This window comes from Lygodium microphyllum, unplaced genomic scaffold (genome assembly GCF_053477565.2).
Source record: "Lygodium microphyllum isolate KBCC unplaced genomic scaffold, Lygodium_microphyllum_v1.1.10 scaffold_103, whole genome shotgun sequence".
In the NCBI taxonomy this organism is placed as follows: Eukaryota; Viridiplantae; Streptophyta; class Polypodiopsida; order Schizaeales; family Lygodiaceae; genus Lygodium; species Lygodium microphyllum.
In genome coordinates this window covers 225,688-246,113 of record NW_028229586.1, presented here as the reverse complement: position 1 = coordinate 246,113, position 20,426 = coordinate 225,688, and the positions used below count along the sequence as shown (strand labels likewise).

At 39.0% G+C, this 20,426-nt stretch overlaps 1 protein-coding gene across 1 annotated transcript in view; it reads right to left on the bottom strand.

Moving 5' to 3' along the window:
* Positions 1 to 13,678, bottom strand: part of LOC148008640 (actin-related protein 7-like) — a 51,772-nt gene extending 38,094 nt beyond the window's left edge. Inside the window, exons 1-3 of the mRNA XM_087674133.1 lie at positions 13,511 to 13,678; positions 13,173 to 13,412; positions 7,618 to 7,759 (exon numbers count right to left, since the gene is read on the bottom strand). Coding sequence (XP_087530259.1) covers positions 7,618 to 7,759; positions 13,173 to 13,412; positions 13,511 to 13,588 — 460 coding nt within the window. The 5' untranslated portion in view covers positions 13,589 to 13,678. The remainder of the gene's footprint in view (positions 1 to 7,617; positions 7,760 to 13,172; positions 13,413 to 13,510) is intronic.
* Between the last annotated feature and the right edge of the window lie 6,748 nt (positions 13,679 to 20,426).

Sequence of the window (20,426 nt, the reverse complement as noted above, 5' to 3'; positions counted from 1 at the left end):
AAAAGAGATCAATAGCATGTTTAACTGGAAGTGCTCTGTGTGGACCTTGAGAAGCCTGTTCACCAAATCCAAATCACATATTGAATACCCTTTCAGCTGAAGACAACAAGGACTGATAGTGAGGCAACACAAATGCAAACAAAACTAACATGCACACAATGACTCACAGAGTGTCAAAAAACTCACATTAAACAAGTTCCAACTTGAAAGATGGCAGAAAGATACTGAAGGGGTACCACCATGGTGCTCAACATGCACTTCAATATAGCTGCAGCTGAGACTACTGACAATACAAGCATACGTCTGGTGGACAAAAATGAAGCCTGGGCTGGACACAAATACCCAAACCAAGGGCAGCAAGTGCATAAGGTATTGAGCTGAACTGAAATGCCAGTTGACGTTGCCCACAGTTTGGAACTGGCATGCTTGCAAACTGTCAAAACTTCACACAGATGCACAAAGGCAGAACTGACCAATGAAATCCCTATATGGCTAAAATCCATATTGGGAAAAATGCAGCAAATATGTACACAAGCATACTGAAGTCGGGGCTGATTCCATGCATTCCAGAACAGCCAGACCCTGCTGAGATGACCATTCAAACAGACACATTCCATAGATTATAATGCATATTACAAGGCTGGACTGCTGTGATCAGCTATGGGGGATCTTTGTAAGTTCCAAAGCACTTTCATAGCTCGGACAAGCAATACGCCCCATTCGTTGTAGCTAATTATAACATCATTCTAAGCCAACTCGAATGCCAACTAAGTAGGACTATCATAGTATTTAAGTATCCAAGCTGAAGTAGGATTATTTTAAATTTTAGCACTGTGAATTGTAGAAGCCTGTTCAGTTTGCACTCTCTAAGAACCAGGACCTCAAATTTCAGCCTTTGATGATTATCTTCTCTTCCTTTTCCATCTGTGCATGTTCAAATGTGAGTTGTGAAATATATAAGAGCACCTTATCATTGCTCGAAAAAGTTGTAGGGCAGTTCACAGTGGCTCTCTGCAGCAAGTGCAAGCAAATTCAGCAGCTTTGTTTGGCCACCTTCATCAAGGGTGGTCGCAAAGCATGCAGTTACAAGTGCAAAAAGCACCAGGAGAATGGAAAAGGTGACATTTTATTGAGAATACAGCAAACCCATTTGGCATTCCATGATCAGTGCAACATGAGTACAGCAGCAATTAGTATAGCCCAGGGAGAACAGCCACAACCAAACATTCATTTTTATAGGGAGAAATGTACAAAGTTTGCACGCACTAGACTGCCATAAAAGCAAGTTGGCTAGAGTTAATTAGTAGGGACAGCCACTTAATCCTCCCAATTATATTTCCTCCATCCCCCTTGTTTCACACTCATTTGTACTGTTGATTCCCATTCTACAGAGTGGATATGCTCCTTTGTAGAAATCCTTTTTCCAGAAAAAGCACACAGACTGTGGCACTCACAAATATGTAGTTATAACACCATGAACAAGGGTCAGCAGGTCCATGTGACAAATAAGAATCCTTTCAATAAGAGCATCACTGTAAGTTCACAGGGGATATTGTTAACAAAAGTGGAAATGTCTAGGCATCATATACCCCACAAATCAAGACAGCAAGATCTTTAAGTACTGACACAGATCAATTGCCGCCAATGTGTAGACCAAACATTTCAACTTTCTACTTTTTATGGCATTGTAAATAATTCAATCCAGGATTTTGAGAGGTACAACCAACTTCCTCCAGATTTGAAGGTTTTCTTTCAATGTCTCTAAAAATATATGGAGCCCAAGTTTGACAAAGTCGTGAACTCAAGCAATGAGCACACCCCAAAAACACATCTCAATCTGTTCCCCCAAACTGTTGTTTTCCACCAATAGAAGGTCTCATTATGGTGTGTCATTACTGCCACTCCACGCTTCAACAATTATTACATGGTATCAATTCTATCATCATATACTTCTCTTTGCTCAAACTTCTGCTTTATAAAAGCAATCTATCAAGCAGAATTTTGAAGCCAAGTGCTTTCAAACTTCCATGTTTCCACCCACCACAATTTTTTTTTAATGTTTGGTTGTGTGGCCCACTCTCTCAAATTGAAACCATCCTTCCTCCTCAAGTGGGTGGTAAATAACCTGATTAAGTACAAATTACAGCAAGCATAAAATTCACATAAATTGAAAATGCACACTTTAATCTTGGACATTGGATACCCTGTTGGCCCCAAAATTGGCACCCCTTGTGATATTTCTTTATCTTATATTGCAAATGGAAGGAGCACAACTAAGACCTCTGATCTCCTCCACTAATCCAAGTGCCTCTTACTATCAAAACTGACCAACAAGCCTCCAAAACAATTTGCCCCTTGGTTCACTTAGGGATTGTGGCCTTCACCCTACTCCTTAAAAAACAAATTCAGTCCCAAATTTGATCTTGGTTGGCTGATCTATTGAATTTCCTCAATTTCAACTGCTGGAATTCAAGTCCTAGGTCCCCAATTTTGAACACTTATCCCAAGGCGGCTGCCAAACCCTTGGTTTTGGTTGTAAATTATGGTTTACAGCAAAGATTGACTGAAATATCTTCCTATGATGGCTCAAACTATTAGAAAATGTTGACATGACTTGAGAGATGATTGAGGAATAAGAGAGAATGCTGTAGAGAGAGAAATTTTAGAGTTTCATCATGACAAACACTGAAAAACTATTACTACCTTACTCAAACAACCATGGAAGCTATCACCTACAACTTAGGACCACTAGAAGACTGTTGCCCCCTCCTATATGTTGTCGTCTACACCAGAAGGACCTTGGGCTACTGTCATTTGCTCTTGGAGAGCTCCAAACTCCTATCACATGCTATGGGACTGATCCTTGGTTGCTACAAATCACATCAACAACCTCTCCTTGCTCTCTAACAACCTCCTCCTCTCTCACAATGGCTGGAATAGACTTCCACTAGCCCCTTAAAACGTTTTTCCCACTTGCATAGGTAAGTTTGGCCAAGTAACAACCTTTTAATCCCATTTTTCAACATTATTCAGCTCATTAAAATAATTTTCAAAATATTAATTCTAAAAATTGATTTATTAATTATTGTAATACTCAAAAAATTAATTTCACCAAACAATAATTAAATTAGTTGGGCCAATTTGTCTTCCAAGTATCCCTGAGCAATTATTGACTCTTATATTGGCATTAATTAATTAATTAATACCTAGTCTCTAACAGGATTGTCAAGTACGAAAGGTACGATATGGTACGGTACAAAAAAATACGGTATTAATTGGTACCTTATGATTTTATAAGGTACGGTGCAATATTAGTACGAAAACAAAAACAAAAACTTCGTTATTTTGGATTAAAGATAATAGAACACATGTTTAGAGCTAAAATAGCAATGTCACTTAAGTTAATAGGATGAATATATGAGGATAACAAGGAAAAACATACACAACATGCGCAATGCGCTACTAGAAGACAGATGGGAGTGTATATGTAATACATCAAAGAACAAAGCAAAGTTTAGGGTGGATGGACAAACACGCTCTTCATTCTTTTGTGTGTGTGTGTGTGTGTGAGACGAGAGAGAGAGAGAGAGAGAGAGAGAGGGGAGGGATGCTTTTGGAATTGCATACTCATCTTGGAAGTTGGGGGAGAGAGAGAGAGAGAGAGAGAGAGAGAGAGAGAGAGAGAGTGGTGTGTATGTGTGTGTGTGAGAGAGAGAGACTTGGAATTATGATAATAAACATAAGGCTTAGGAGTTGGAAGATTTTTGTATAGTCTAGTCTTCAAGGGCCAAAAATAGTCTGTTTTTTTTGTACGAAATGGTACGGATACGTACCGTATGGTAAGAAACAAACTAGTCCGTACGTAGTACGAATGCAACTATGGTCTCTAATATCACTACTGACATTAGTTGCCAATAAATTAATCTAGGCCCAAATCTAACAACGAGTGTTACCTAGTACGTGTCAAGCATAACTTATTACAACTTTTGCCTTTGACACCCACTACATCCTCAAGGTCCTTGGCCTATTACCATGAAATAACTACCATGTGCGTCACATGTACTAAACAACCTTGCACATTTAATTAATAACTTAATCAAATGTTATCAACAGGGATCGGGATCAATGAGCAACGCATTGGGCAAAGCGGGCAGCAATACAAGCAAAACAATACGGATAGGTCCAATTTAGACTACCATGTGGCAAACAACCTTAACTGCAACAGTTAGCCACTTTATCAACAAGCTGACTGTACTATTTTATTCTTTTTTCTTCAACCTATTTTAGGTTTATGGCTTCCCAATCTCTATCACTTTAGTTTTATGCAGGTTGACAGCTCTTCTAACTATTCATATGCATATAGTCCATTGTGTTGAGAGTCATTTCCTAGATGCAGCCACGTTAGACAGTTTGCCGGCAGCAGCCGACCTGATTATTTATTGATTTATTTATAGCCTATAAATAGGCTGAGTTTTCAACAATCAACACAGTCTCTGACAGATTTCAACCTCCTGACTGCGAAGATTGCTCTCCGGGATGCCGAAGATCGAGATCCTCAAGGTGGAGACTTACACATATTTTCTCTGCACCTGTGTATAATTATGCATCCTTATACAACGTTCTTCACTGCAGATTTTCTGTATTTCACTCTCATTCTCTCTCTCTCTTCCCTCTTTGTCACGGTCATTCGCTTCCGCATTGCTTCACTCTGACATGGTATCAAAGCATTGAAGGACTGACCTAGGGTGGATCTATCTGAAGAGAAGTTTTCAGTGCGACACAAGGCTACGTTTTTAACGTTCAAGTGCGAGCAAGTGGGCTGTGCATCAGAACAAGGATGAGGCGAGCGTGGGTGTGTTTTCAGACCTGCCTCTCACATGGTAAGTTGAGCCACTGCTTTCACCACTAGACTTTCTTCTGATTTCTTCATTAAGGATTGAACCTCTTACACCATCAAAAGTCAAAGCAGGATTGTTGCTAAGTGATACAACCAAATATTCCCAGCTGTCAGGCAAAGTCATCAATAAGAAAATAGCTTTCAATTTATCATCGAAAGCCACCAAACCAAAGTCTTGCAACTGACTCAAAACCCCTATGAAAATACTCAAATGCTCAGCTGCTGGCTTAGACTAATCCAACTCCATGTTCACAAGTTTACGCATAAGATGCACTTGATTCATAGGAGTTGTATTTTCATAAGTGTCCTTAAGCTTTTTCCATATAGCATAATCTATATCAAGACACTTCATGTCTATAAGTACATCATCAGACATTGGATTGCCATCTTAATGTATGCAATGGCCTTCTTATTAAGTCTAGCCCAATCCACATCTATCATAGCTGCAAGCTTAATCTCCAAGAGAGTATCTTCGCAGTCCTTGAGAAACAAAATGCCTTGCATCCTATCCTTCCACAAGTCAAAGCCAGTGCCATCAAACCTCTTGATTTCAAAGAGGGATTTAGTGTCACTGCTGCTACTAGAAGCATTTGTAACCATTTTTCAGCAATAAACCAGAAATTCAATGCTGCAATTTATGACAGCAAAAAATGAGCTGAATATTCGACTGATTTCAGCCCAATTTTTCAGCAAATAATATCAAGATTCAGACCAAGTACATGTACAGCAGTAGAACGAATGACTTTCAGCAATATGACTGCAATTTCAGCATACATTAAATGCATACATTATTGCTAGGTAACTCCCACTTCAATGATATCACCAAAAAATACATCCGCAACAATCCCAAATCTGCAAATGATCGCTAAGACTGTTGCAACATGAATAATCAGCAATACATCAACTCAATGGGAGCTGTCCAACATGTGTACTGCATACATATGTGCCTGTATCAACTTCTGATACACAAAACACCAAGAAATCTCTGCAATTTCTCCAAAATCGCACAAGCGGGAGATAAAAATGCTCAAATCACTCTGCTTATAACCACAAGATTGCTTCAGCAATATATCCCAAAATGCATTTGACGCATTAACTTTGCCAAAATCCACAGATTTCAGCAAAAGCCCCAAAATTTCACTGACTGATCTGCCCCGATTGCATTAATACATGTTCCCGAAAGCATAAAACGGGAAAAATTAGCAAAATTTCACAAAATTCTGCAAAAGCCCCAAATTTCTAGAGTCCAATTGTGCACCAATGTCAGCCAATCTGACTCAGCAGAACAAAATTTCACCAATACAGCAAAAGTCCCAAATTTTATGGGTCCAATGTTGAGAAATTTCACTCAAATGAGTAAAATTTCAGCAAATTTGGTAAAATTCCCAATTCAAACACGCACAATGTCTGCAATTTCTGACACAGATGCCTCAATTTTGCATGAGCAGCACTCAATCTGAAAAGACCCAAGTTTTTGGACATAAATATGCACAAATTTGAACTCTATGCTTATGCACACAAACCCCTATCAGGCCAAGGGGAAATTCAAGAAGAATTTTGAAGAAAAACGAACTTGTGACCTGAAGGAAAAATGACGTGACGAGGTCCGTTGACCTTCCAGTCACGTCTTGACTCGCGCCTGTCCTTCGGCCCCCGTCACACACGTTGCGCCCGTCTACCGGCCCATTAGTCACGCAGATTGCACCCATCTGTCAGCCCGTTGGTCTGGTTGCACGCTCGTTGGTGTCTGCTAGTCCCGCTAGTCTTGTCGCACGCTCATTGGCGCCCGCTGGTCTTCTAGTTGACTTGGTTGCTTTTACTCCTCAACTCTGTCTGGTCACCCGCTAGTGCAATTGATGCACCCTTAACCTGTGCCTAGTCACCTTGCTTCTCAACTCCCTCTCATGCACTTTGTCCTGGTCTACCTCACGTGTCGAGTGACGTTTGTAGACTGATGTCAATCCTATGAACTAACACTCTTGGGAAGCGCAAGCACTGTGACCTAGCTCTGATACCAATTTGAAGGGGAGAGTGCGCAATGGAGTGTGAGATCAAGGTGTGAGCTGCAGAACAAAGCTGAGAGTTAGAGGGAGTGAATGCAGAGATAGGTGTACCAATTCGTGATGGTACACAAAGAATAAAAGAATGTATTTTTATGTTAGGGTACAAGGTGCAATAAGGGTGTGTTCACACCCGTAAGGCTATTTACACAAAGACGAAGGGACTTTACACCCAACACCCACAATGTGAAATCAAGCAGTGGGCACCTAAAAGCTGCAATGCAGTGACTGGAAATGATGGACAGCACGGGTGAACACACTTCTAAACAGTCTAAAACTAAAATGCACTCCAATACAAGGCTGGAAATAGTCAGACCTCCTCCATCTCTGTCAAACTCTGATGGAGCTCAAAACCAAGAGACAACAGCATGAAATAAAACAAGCTAATAGGTACCTTGCACTTTCTAAAAATCGCTCCACATTTTAAACCATATGTGCATTTCAAATATTGAAGTTACACATTTTAACACTTCAATTTTGGGGGGAGAAATTAACGTGACCAGGTTGAGTTTACGTAGAAGATTTGGCCAAGACTGGTCAATAGTTTGATTCTCAAGCCTATCAGATTGGGTATTCTTAGAAGGTTAAGTTAACATGATTAATTACCAAACCCGTCAGCTTTTAAAATTAACATTTTCCTGTGATCAAAGATATGCTTACCTGTCTTTCCATGTCCAACATCAATAGCACAGCCAGAAATCCGACCCACGGAATACAAGGATAAGACAGCTTGCTCAACAGCATAGAATCCAGTGACATTGAATGTCTCAAACATGATTTGCACCACCTTTTCTCTTACCACCTGCAATGCAGATTTCTAAGCATCAGTGACAGCTCAGCCCATTGCATCATTTATAAATTTACCTTACAGAATAAGCATAGAGAAACTAAACACTTTCTCATTCATATGCATAGGTGCCAAGGGTTCTCTGAAATGGGAAATATGAAACGGGTTTCATACACTTCATATGAGTTTCATGCAATTCAAAACCAATTTCATTCGACACAGGAAAAAAAACCATGTAACTTTATACACGTAATATGGGCAAACATAAATCAATCATGATTCATGATTCTACATGATACAAATGAACATTCAAGTTTCGACATTGCATCACTATGTACATGCCATGACTGGCATTAACTTTAAATACAAAAGAAGCATAGATGGACAGCTTCTTGAACAAAATCCTTGCAATCAATACCAATGTTTATTGATAATCCATGTTAGCATGTAAAATGAATCCATGATAATTGTTAAATACAAGAGTTCAAAAGCATTTTTTTACAATAGGGCTGTTTTTTGAAAGTCTAAAAAAGGCGTTTCTTAGGTTTATGGAATGCTCAAGTATGAAACAAGTTCCCTAACCTTATCATTTATGAAACTGGTTTCTTGGCAAATACGTGATTCATGCATTTGGCTGCTAATCTGTGAAACATGGGAAGCCAGTTTAAAGCTCAAGCTTCCAGCCAGCTGGTGCCCAGTTTCACTATCTTTTCAGGCTCAATAATTGGTAGAAGGCAAAAGGTGGAAATGTATTTCATAATTGAGTGATTTGTATGGCTGAATGAGAATGATATGCCCCTAAATCATTACCAATTTGTAACATCTAGTTCCCTTTTTTTAAAAGTATGGAGGTTTTCCAAGTTCAATGTCAATTGAGAGAAGATACGAAAACTAGTTCTTCATGGACTTTCCCCAAAATTCAGCTTTAAAGACATCTAGGGGGGTGGCCAATATTAAAAAACTTGATGTGAAGTCTACCTTCCTTAATGGTGATTTGAAGGAAGAGATCTATGTTGAGCAGCCTCTTGGATTTTCCACCCAATGGATAGGTGTATGGGTTGAAGAAGGTTCTTTACAACCTCAAACAAGCTCCACGTGCTTGGAAGAAGACAAACTCGTTCCTCGAAGGGAAGTTAGGGTATTAGCATTCCTCTTCCAATCCCCAGTTGTATGTCCACACCTCAGCTAGAGAGCACACGTTGTTCGTGCCTTATGTGGATGATCTCATCTTGACAAGTGACCATGCCCAGAAGGTCAAGCACACGAAGGAGGCACTACACGAGGTGTTTCAGATGATATGGGCCTTCCCCATTTCTTTTTAGGTCATGAGATTTGGCAAATTCCAAGGGGGATTTTTATCTCCCAACAACGGTATGTGCAAGAGCCTTTGACTACGTTTGAGATGGAGCGCGAGAAGTCTATTTCTACTCCTATGGATCCGATCTAGAAGGCTACAACCCATTCAAATTCACCGATGGCAGTTGTTGCCCACTATAGGCAGTTGATTGGGTGGTTGATATGGCTTCTAAACACTCGGATTGATTGATGCTTTCCTATAGATTTGCTTGCAGGGTTCATGAATGAACCCAAGGTGGTTCATTGGTAAGCTACTATGAGGATTTTGTGGTTCCTAAGGGGACCCCTTGATCTTGGTATTCATTATCCAATAGGTACTAGAGATTCAGCTTTGGTTCTTGCACATGGATTTAGATTGGGCTGGAGATGTTGACCAATGGAGGTCAATGACAAAATATTGCTTCGGTGCAAGTGTTATCTTCTGGAGTAGCAAAAAGCAACCCACAATTGCCCTTTCTTCTACCAAGGTGAAGTATAGAACAACATCTTCTACCGCACGTGAGACTATGTGGCTTCAAAGGTTACTAGGAGAGCTCGGCTGCCCACAAACACGTCCTATGACACTTCATTGCAACAATGAGAGTTGCATTGCTTTGGCACGAAACCCTATGTTTCAAGCTAAGTCAAAGCACATTGAGATACAGTACCATTTCATTCGAGAGAAGATTTTGGATGAGACTATTGATGTGATCTACTGTAAAAAAGAGGATAATATGGCAAACTTGTTTTAACAAAGGCGCTTCCTCAAGTTGTTCTATGTTAGCACTCCAAGTCCCTAAGCCTTATGCCGCATTTAGGATCTAAGAGGGGGTATTAAAGATTAGTCATCCCTTGAACTGGCATTCTCATGCTACAATCGGTACAATTAGTTCTCTCAAACACACTTATGTATTTCCTATCAGTTTTGGGCATTTTTAGTAGTCACTAGGTGCAATCATAGTTTATTGAGCAAGTCCATAGGCAAGTGGCAATGCCACATGGCAGTACAAATGCAGATCACTGATTACTTTATTATTTTATAATCATATGGCAGCTTTTTGCTGTAAGTAGGTCAATTTTCTAGCCACCTTGATTATTTTATTGGCCTATTTCTTACTAATTATAGCCACTAGGCTGCCTACCCTCATCCTTTGTCATTCCAAATGGCGGAGAGAGAGATCGGGTTGAGGAGATACTTCGATAGCCTATTTGTATATCTACATTCTTCATCATTCATTGACTGCAAATTTATGCATTCCTCTGTCTGTTCTCTCCCCCTCTTCTCTCATATTCATTGTGTTTTAGTCTTGTCCATATGCTTCTACATTCATTGCACTTTGACACTTCCTGCAACAAAAGAGACACAAGCTGGTCGAAACTGTAGGTAACTTGGTTGCCCATAGTTGCCAACCCCAAAGTGGTATCAAAATCTTGATACGACTCTAGTAGACCATTAAGAATGATGGAAACTTCATCAATATTTAATAATTAATCTTTGATGTTGATGAGATAGACATCCATGTTACCTCCTTCCATGCGAACTCGAGTTGCTTATGTAGTAAGCAACATGCACTTCATTGCGCACTTGATACAATGATGCAAGCTTATCCATGCATCCCTGGTTATCTTGTACAAAGGGATGTGTGGAATGTGACTCTCTTCACAGATAAAGCAATTAGGGCATATGCTTGGGCATCACAACCATCCCATCAAATCTGCTCTTGAGAGTGAGGCGATATGGAAGAGGAAGAGGATTTGGCATCATGAGAGCCACCTCATGATGTGGAGGGAAGAGGTGATGTCCATGTTGGAGAAGCCAGCCTTTGTTCGGTGTTGTTGACAATATGCCATGGTTTTTTTTTTAAATGGTAAATGGGTGGATAAGGGAAAAATATTCAAGTCTTAAGAAAAAATTTTAAAAAGAGAAATCTTACAAAGTGTTAACTAACCAAAAATATATAATTTTCTCGAGAACAAGCATCCTCTTAACCATTAGTATCGCATGTCATTACAAGCAATGCTAATAAACATGCAAAAGTATGGTAGTGCGAGCAAGTGATATATTGCTAATAGCATGAAGGGTAATCTATTAAGTATGGTCAGCCCAAATGCTAGCTGACCTGGCATTTATGATGCCATTACTTTGTCCTATATATTCTAGGCCCCCTCTTCGGTCTTAGTCATTTATCACTTGTGAATCTAGTGCATGCCCTGTGGAGAGAGGGAACCCGTGCCAGTGCCCACGTAGACAATGACTCAATATTGTATGTGATTATCTCGTGTTTTGTATATGTATTCCATTTGCCGAGCACATCTCTGAGTTCTCTGCTTTTAAAGTGTTCTCATGTTTTCTCTTTCCTTTCTCTTCTGTCTTGTATTCAGCAATTTATTTCAGCGTCTATTTATGCTTCCATTGCTACATCCACTTCTGACAATCCCATGCTCGGGGGTGAGACCGTTTGGCTCTATAGCTAGGAGGTAAGTTTGATGTCTAGTCCCTTTCATTGTGAATATGGCTTGTATATTGTCTCATGTGCAGATTGGATCCTAGAGGGACATTTTATAGCCTATGGTGGGGCCACAAGTAGAGATGCCAAATAGTCCTTCAAGATTCCAACAAACCCTCTTATAACTAGACTAGGGAGACATAAGAAGATGAAATGACACTTACGCTCAAGAACTTCATGCCTTGTTAAAACGAAAGAAACCAACATTGCACTACTCTCCCTTTAGTAGTTGATAAGAAAAGGACCGACGTCAAGAGTAAGATCTCCAATTAACTAATGTCAAAGTAGACCTAACAGCTCAAGTCCAACTATAAAAAGTAATTCAAAGACCTCTACCCAAAAGATGAGGAGAAAGATGTCCCCTTGGATAGTAAGGGACATGCACAAGCACCTCCTAAAGTTAGAAAGCCCAACTATGTTGCTCGAACTAGAGCAACATCAAGGGTATAGTTCTCTTATTTCCTTGCATAGCTGTCCTCGATTTCCTTTTTGCGTGATATACAAATAAGTTCTTTGAGAAAAAAAACAAAAAAATGTAGATCATTGAGCACCCTCGTCCCTAGCATCACCATAGAAACTAAGTTGGATCAAGTTTATAGAAAAGATGATATATTATCACCTTGCCCTACTTTATGTAATTGCATGAAGGAACAAACCTTAACAATTGCCAGATTCCATGTAGTCATAGCCTTGTAGAGAGAATATTGCAATCTAAATTGGCAACTATTGGTTAAAAAGGTGCACATAAGGACAATTGTAAGTTGTGCCCTACCCTTTTGATTTTTCTCTCTTATTGTGAGACTCATAAAAGAATGACATGACACATACTTTCTACTCTAAAACGCAAGAACAAAATAGTTGAAGTAAAGTTCCCTTATGCCATATAATGATGCATCTTTTCTCACATAAATGTGGCCACATATAGTTATCACGATTTCACCTCCCTTGATATTCAGGCACATTGAATGCATAAGTAAGTGAAAATCATTTCTCGTACAACCAACATCTATGCACAAGGTAAGTGAAAATCGTTCCTTGTAACCCAACATATATGCCTTCACATGTGAGAGGGAACAACTCTCCAACACACAAAGATATAGCACAAGTTAAGTGCTAATAAATTCTTGTAGAACCAGCATATATGCCTTCACATACGACAAAATCATTTCTTCTACACCCAACATCTAAGCCTTCAATACATAAGTTTCTTGCACACTCAACATCTATGCCTTCACATGCAAGAGGGAACAATTCTGTAGTACACAAAACATACCATATTTGAGCACAAGATTCCAGAAGGAATGTAAAAAAAGCACTTCAAAGAGCATTTTATCCATAATTCTGTTGATCTTAGAAAATCTATTCAAATATCATTTTATCCATAATTCTGTTGATTTTAACAAGGCAGTCCAAAGACCATTTTGCATATAATCAGCTGGACTTTGAAAAAGCAATGCCCATTTTATCCATAATTCTGTTAATTTTTCAGAAAGCAATTTTTATGCAGAATTCTGTTGATTGTAGAAAAGCAATTCAAAGGCCGTTTTATCCATAGTTCTCGTTGATTATAAGAGTGCGGCAAAAACCTTGGGTGTGAGTAAGGGCTCGGCAATGAGGAGTTGGCCTTCATTCCCAGCTTCCCAACCCAGGCCTGTGTAGAAAATGTACCGCCATAGTTCCTCCATCAGGTCCCAATCCTTGATAGAGCCTCTAACCACAGGGGACACAGCACTGTCCAAGTCCAAATTGCTCTCATCTTCCTCCATCTCTGCGCCCGAGCCCTCCTCCTCCTCCTCCTTGGCCTTCACAAGAGCTGTGGAGACGACCTAGACAACAGGAAACCGAAAAATTATGCTAGCAAAAGCTCTGTTTTTGCGACCATGGGGACACCTTGGATTACTGACTGGTAATGGATTCTGTGTACCAGGGAAGGATCCTGGTCGGGGTATGCGAAGCCTGCCTTCACAAGCTTTGAGCCAACGTCGAGCACCACTGCCTCCATCGTCCCTGACCGATGCAAAGTTCCCTTCCCCCTCGCTATACAAAAAGTCTGTCTTTTGGGTCCGAAACACTGTTCATTCTTGATGGCCGTATGCAGATACAAATACGTTAACTCGAAATTTTGGAGGGATTTTTATTATATGTATTTGCCATGTTTATAAATAAGAATTTTGTAAAGTTTAAGGTTTTTCAATCAATTTTCAAGGTATTTTTGAAACTCTTACAATTGATTTGATATTAAAATTAAATTTTTCATTGTGTTTGATTGGAGATTTTGTGAAATACCCTTTGGAAAATGCTACTTCTTTATTTTGTTCGTTTTTGTTAGCATCAATGTGATGACAAGGTAGTGCAGGTCCCAAAAACATTACCCATTGTTAACTTCAGTTAAGTGGTCCACTTAGTCTTGGAATGAGTAGATATCTTGTTTTTTGAGAAAGAAAATTAAAGAAAAGGTGTGACTCTCTCTCTCTCTCTCTCTCTCTCTCTCTCTCTCTCTCTCTCTAGGCTCTCTCTCTCTCTCTCTCTCTCTCTCTCTCTCTCTCTCTCTCTCTCTCTCTCTCTCATGTAGGAAAAATAAAGAATACTCTTGCATGCAATAGTGTGCCCTTGTGTTATTTTTATGCAATGTTTGTGCAGTTGCAATGTGAGTCGATCACCTTAATAAGCATCATTAGTATAAGTTCTCATGCATAGGGCCTGCTTCCCTCTCTAATGCTACTTCAACAACCATAGCAACAACATCACCCACAATCACGCAAGAAAGCTGCCACCTCATGTTTGCATTCGGTGTGGGCTTCAATCCCCCACCTTGCACAAGAAATTGGAACAATATGTAGCAAGGGCAACCTAACAATATACTTTTCACCTTTCCATGTGCAAGCTTCATTCCCACACTTTCCACAAGAAATCAAAACATTGTGCAGTACTAGACATCTTGAAAAGGCTCTTTTTGCATTTCAAGTTCTCATGGAGTAGCTTGGTATAGGCCTGTCCCCACCCCCCCCCTTCCCTTTCTTCTTTCCATTTAATGCTTATTTGTCTCTCCTCCAAGCATGCTATCAGGCCAAGTCTCGCAACAAGACCCAGCACATTCACACCCTTCTCTACTGATACTTCTTGATACCACCAAGCTACCTTGATGACCAATTGCTTAGCACCTTAGCTTCATATATTGCATACCTTGCCACATCTATCTACACATTCTTGGACTACCCTCATCTTTGGTTGCAACACTGAGTGCAAAGCTTGATCAACGGATCTCTATCACTCATGTCACTACATGTAGGAGGATGGCATGGAGCCAATTCAAACACTTTTGTTAGCCGTTTGAAATGTTGCAAGCTTGGACTTCCTCTTCAACATACTGAGATGCTACTTGCAAATGTTGTCAGAAGAGGTGTCACTTTAAACATTTTTGTCCTTAACAATGTCTTGAGCATGTACACAAAATTTGACAACATGCTAGAAGTAGAAAATGTGTTCGATTAACTTTTACAACCAAATATTGTGTCATGGGGTACAATGTCGTCTGTGTATGTGGGATGAGGTGAAGGACCAAAAGTTTTGCAGCATTACAAGCAAATGCACAAGGAATGTGTTAACCTTGATCAATGCATTTTTGTGGCTGCCATCTAGGCACTTAATTTTATGAAGGTGAAGATTGAAGAGATCTTTGGGACAAATATAAGCTTATTAAATGATTGATGTCTTTGGAAATTGGTTAGGCATTGCACGCATTGATGCTCAATGAAACAACTTCAACTCAAACGTTTTTGTTGGGAGCACCCTCATCGATTATGTGGAAAGTTTGTATCCATGGAGAAATCAACAAGTGTATTTCATGCATTGTCTCACCATGATTGTATTGTGTGGAGCTCAATGCCATTGGCATATGTGAAGCAAGGCCATGGAGACATGGCTTTACAATTTTACAGATAGTTTGTGCGTGAAGGAGTCTATCCAGTTCAGTAAACAATTATGATTGCCCTACAAGTATGCATCACCCTTGTACATAAGGATGAAGTCATAGTTGCAGGATAAAGGCATGGTCTTGAAATGTGCATAGAAGTTGTGCAAGCATTATATGCTGGTGCTCGAAGGGAAGGTCTCATTGTTATTGAATTTTGTGATGAGGGCACCCTCATTGAACCTTCAGTGCCCTTGGGCTATCACTTTGTGGCAACTTTAATCCAAGTTGGCGTCGTTGATCATGCATATTGTGTCTTCCTTTAATTGCCAATTAGATCACTATATGCTTGGACAATTGTTATTTCAGCCTATAAAAACAGGGAAGAGGACATGAAGTCTTAAACATGAAATAGTGTATGCAAGAGGATGGCATGGAGCAAGATCAATACACATTTGTGACTCTTACTTCAACATGTGCCCTAACACTTAATCTTCAAGAAGGTTAAAAAATACATGTAGATGCCAGGTGAAGGGCTTCATTTCAAATGTGTATGCTTATACAATAATGTGGTGACAATGTGGTGCACGTCCCAAAAAATTACCCAATGTTAATTTTAGTTGGTCCACTTAGCCTTGAAATGTATGGATATCTTGCTTTTTAAGAAATAATAGTTTATTTTAGAAAATTAAAGAAAAAGGGTGTTCCTCTCTCTCTCTCTCTCTCTCTCTCTCTCTCTCTCTCTCTCTCTCTCTCTCTTTATATATATATATATATATATATATATATATATATAAGTCAATGCTCTTGCACACAATAGTGTGCTCTTTTTATGATATTGAAAATGGCCTCCCTTTGGTAAATGTTAGCTTCACTTCACATTTTTGTAAGCAAAGGGAAGCAACCACATGTTCCTTTTGCTGGGGGGGGGGGGGGGGGGGGGGGGGGGGGGCGCAGGCACACACCATGCTTCGTGCACAACAAATGGCACCAACATGTAATCTAGTATAAAACCCTTCCAATCTCAATAGGCAATAAGTTATGCATTTACAATAGCAATTTGATTTTTCAACGTTAAAATATTATGCATACCAAAGGGTTAATGAAGTAAATGAATTGTACATGAGACAACATAATTGAATTGGAACATTTACAATAAAATGTCAAAACTAAGAGACCGCAATGGATATTTGATACCAATTAAAATACTTTTATATTGTTTCACACTATGATAAGAAATAAGTCCATCTTCTTCAAGTATTGGCATTTAGTTTCATTTGAATTGTGCAATATCATGGGGAATCCACTTAATGTGGTCATGTTTATATTAAAGCCTATTGCTGTGCATGTTGATCTGTAGCATGCTAAGGATAATTGTAATGTGGTACGTGTTATGTGTGTATTGATGTATGCTTTTGTGCTTGTGGAAAAAGAAAGTTATGTGCATGTTATGATCCCTAGGTTTGGGACATTGAGGGTGATATTTAACATGAACCTATATACACATTGCATAAAGTTTATACATGTTTATGAGCATCTAGCTTACAAATGCATGATATATACTATTATTTGGCAAATAGTCATGTTGAACATTGAATAACATTCTATCCAGCTTTTGCATCATGGAGTATTTCACTAACATTGCAAAACCTCGAGATGATCAAGAAGGTGATGATGTTTACAAATAGGAAAATGTGCATTTCATTGTATCATAAAGCTTTATAGCCATTATCCTAGCTACACATACATTGCAATCTTTGTACATTTTGAAGCGAGATCTTGTAAAAAAAACTTTCTAGTAATGCATGAAATTATGGAAATAGGAATATCCAATGAGCCTATCATATTGTATAATTAGCTTCAAATTGATGTCACTATACCAAGTTGGCTTCCCCTTGACAATGCCTATGGTAGTGCCCAATTAAAATCACTATTCCAAATTGTGTTTCTTCATACCAAGAGGTTGTCTTGATCATGTTGTGCAATCAACATTGCTATAGACAATTGGCCAATTGACATAACTACACCAAGTTTACTATCTTCACTCAAACTAATCATTAGAATAGGTTTGCATAGAAGAATTGTTCCACTCAATCCCCATGCTACTTATTGGGTAGATTTGCAAGTCATAACATCACGATAGGGAGAGCTTATGGCATCATGCAATCAAGATGCCTTCAGCAAGTTTTAACACACATGAGAATGTGTGTGTGCATGCACAGTCATACAATTTTATGTCCATATTATGAAGACTAATAAGATCCCATAACTTCACACATTCAGAAGCCTGTACACAAGACACGATAAGACCGGCTGTAGGAGATCTCGAGACACTACCGAGTTCGAATTTAGTGGTCATCAATCACATAAGTAATGAGGTTAAATTGAAGATGAGAAGAGAAGTCAAGTAAGTCACTAACTAAGAGTTGTTTGCATGTGACTTCATGTAGGAAAGAAGTGGGACTTAGGGGACTTAGATGCAAAAGGGTAAAGTGGAGAAAAGTAAGAGAAAGGATGGCTAATTTGAATATGACATTTTTTGGGAAAAACAGGGCAGATGAGGGCTAGAAAAAATTTTAAGAAGAAGGGGGCTAGAAACTCATGCATGTTGGAGGATTTGGTGAAGAGGAACATGGTTGAATGCTTCTAGACCATGAAGGTATGTTTTGGGGCAACAAAGGAGTGAGTTTGCGGCTCATATGAGGTGTGTAAAACATGGTAAAATAGGGAATTTAGATTGCATATTGTCATCCTAAAATTTCAGTATGTATCTTTGATCTCTAGCTTCAAACTTTGTTACATATATTTGTAGTAAAACAACGATGATTTCATGTAATTAGTCCTAGACAGGATTTTCCTCATTATCTATCAGTTCAACCAATTGAAATTACTTTCGCCTGGACAAGAGAACACTTTGTACTTTGTCAAAGACATAGTTTTAAGAGATTCTGGTGTAGCTTAAGAGCATTTTAGTGTTGTTGTAATACATTGCAAAAACATAATGCCCATATAGGGTTTTCTTCATCTTTGTCTATTTCTATCAATTGATATTGTTTCCAAGTGATGGGATTGATCTTTCCCGATCAAAATTCATGTAGTTGTATAAGGATTTGACACTTTTGCATATCACACAGGCCTATCTACAACTAGGTTCCAATCTTTTTTTATTCAAGGTTAGGGTTAATGTTGGGCTATTGATTTTGAGTATATCAATCGTCTCAATAAGGGTTGGATTGATTGTGTACCATTATAGTGACTTGGCTTTGAATTCATTTGGACTGCAACTTGTTTTTCCTTTCTCTCGTCTTCTTCTCTTCAACCTCTACTCTCTGCACCCTTTTTTTTGAACCCCCATGGTTCTCGTTCCTTTATCCCGAGAGAGAGAGAGAGAGAGAGAGAGAGAGAGAGAGAGAGAGAGAGAGAGAGAGAGAGAGAGAGAGAGAGAGAGAGAGAGAGAGAGAGAGAGAGAGAGAGAGAGAGAGAGAGAGAGAGAGAGAGAGAGAGAGAGAGAGAGAGAGAGAGAGTGTGTGTGTGTGTGTGTGTGTGTTGTACCACTTTATTCCCATACTATACCAGTGATATATATGCAAGCCACCATGACAATACAACTAGGAAGTCATGCGTCTTTGGAAGTATACAAAGAGTTCAATTTGCTTCATATCTCTTTGGCAATGAGCTATTTTAGAAATTATATGCTTAGATATTTGCAAGCTCTACATTACTCTTAATGGTAATCACCCATGCTTTTTGTATCTTAGGCAATGAGCTCTTTGAGAAATTATATGTTGGAGATTTGCAAGTTCTACTTGCTCTTAATGGTAATCACCCATGCTTTTTGTATCTAAAACCTATATACACTACAAGGGAATGGGCAAATAGTGATGGCGGTTTGCGATGTAAATGATGTTAGGAGTCATATTTCACGATGGATTCTGTAAAACTATTTATTTGCCAGGGCTTGTACACAAGGAGGATTCCTTGTGCGAGAAGTTGACGAGGATGCTTGTCCTTTTCAAGCGTTAAGTTAATTTAATGTGCATGTGGGTGATTCCGTAAAATACATATTAAATCAATCGACGTTTACGCGTTTAGAGTGCACACTCGAATTAAATTAAGGTCAGGATAGAGTTCCAACCTATTTTATTATTTTGTAGCTGAAGACTGCCAGGTATTCACTTTTGTTGGGTTTTATTTAATTATTTTCTAACAATTGTGAATGCTTCAGTTGATGTGTAGAATAGGCAGCAGTGGCATTGGGTAGCACTGAGCGATGGCGTGAATCCAAATGCCTAAAAGATTTTCTATTTTTGATGGGTGTAAGCCTTATCACTAAAGGTGTGGCACTAATATTTATTTAAGTGCACTTATTTATTAAAGCACTTGACAAAACATTTATTATTTTATATGTGCATAGGCATTGGATTTAATATTTTATTATTTGATATTTGTATTTGGGTGGCACAGTCGATGCCCAAACGCTTTACTTTATATTTGGGCAAACGCAAACACAAAAGCAAAAGCATGCTATTTGTAAAGTGGGCTATTTTTTAGCTTGAAGATAAATAAATCTATGAATACATGCCCTGTGGAGCACTCACGGAAGGCATGGGGATTTACTTGAAAGAAGATTGTTTTCAATTGTCGTACTCGAGAAAAGCAAGATTGTAATAGCAAAAGCATACTAATAAACAAAGCAAGTTCGTGGTGGTCTTATTCACACGTGACGGAAGTGAATATGTTCAAGCCAATGACTTTAGAGGATGCGATTTCTTTAGCGCATGATATGGAGGATAAAATTCATGGACGAGAAAAGCGACCACAAAAATTTTCGGTTAATGGTAACTTTGGTACAAAGCAATTCAATTCTAATTTCCAAAATTTCAATCAAAATCGTTTTGTTCCTTCTTCTTTCTATAAACTCTGGACTCGA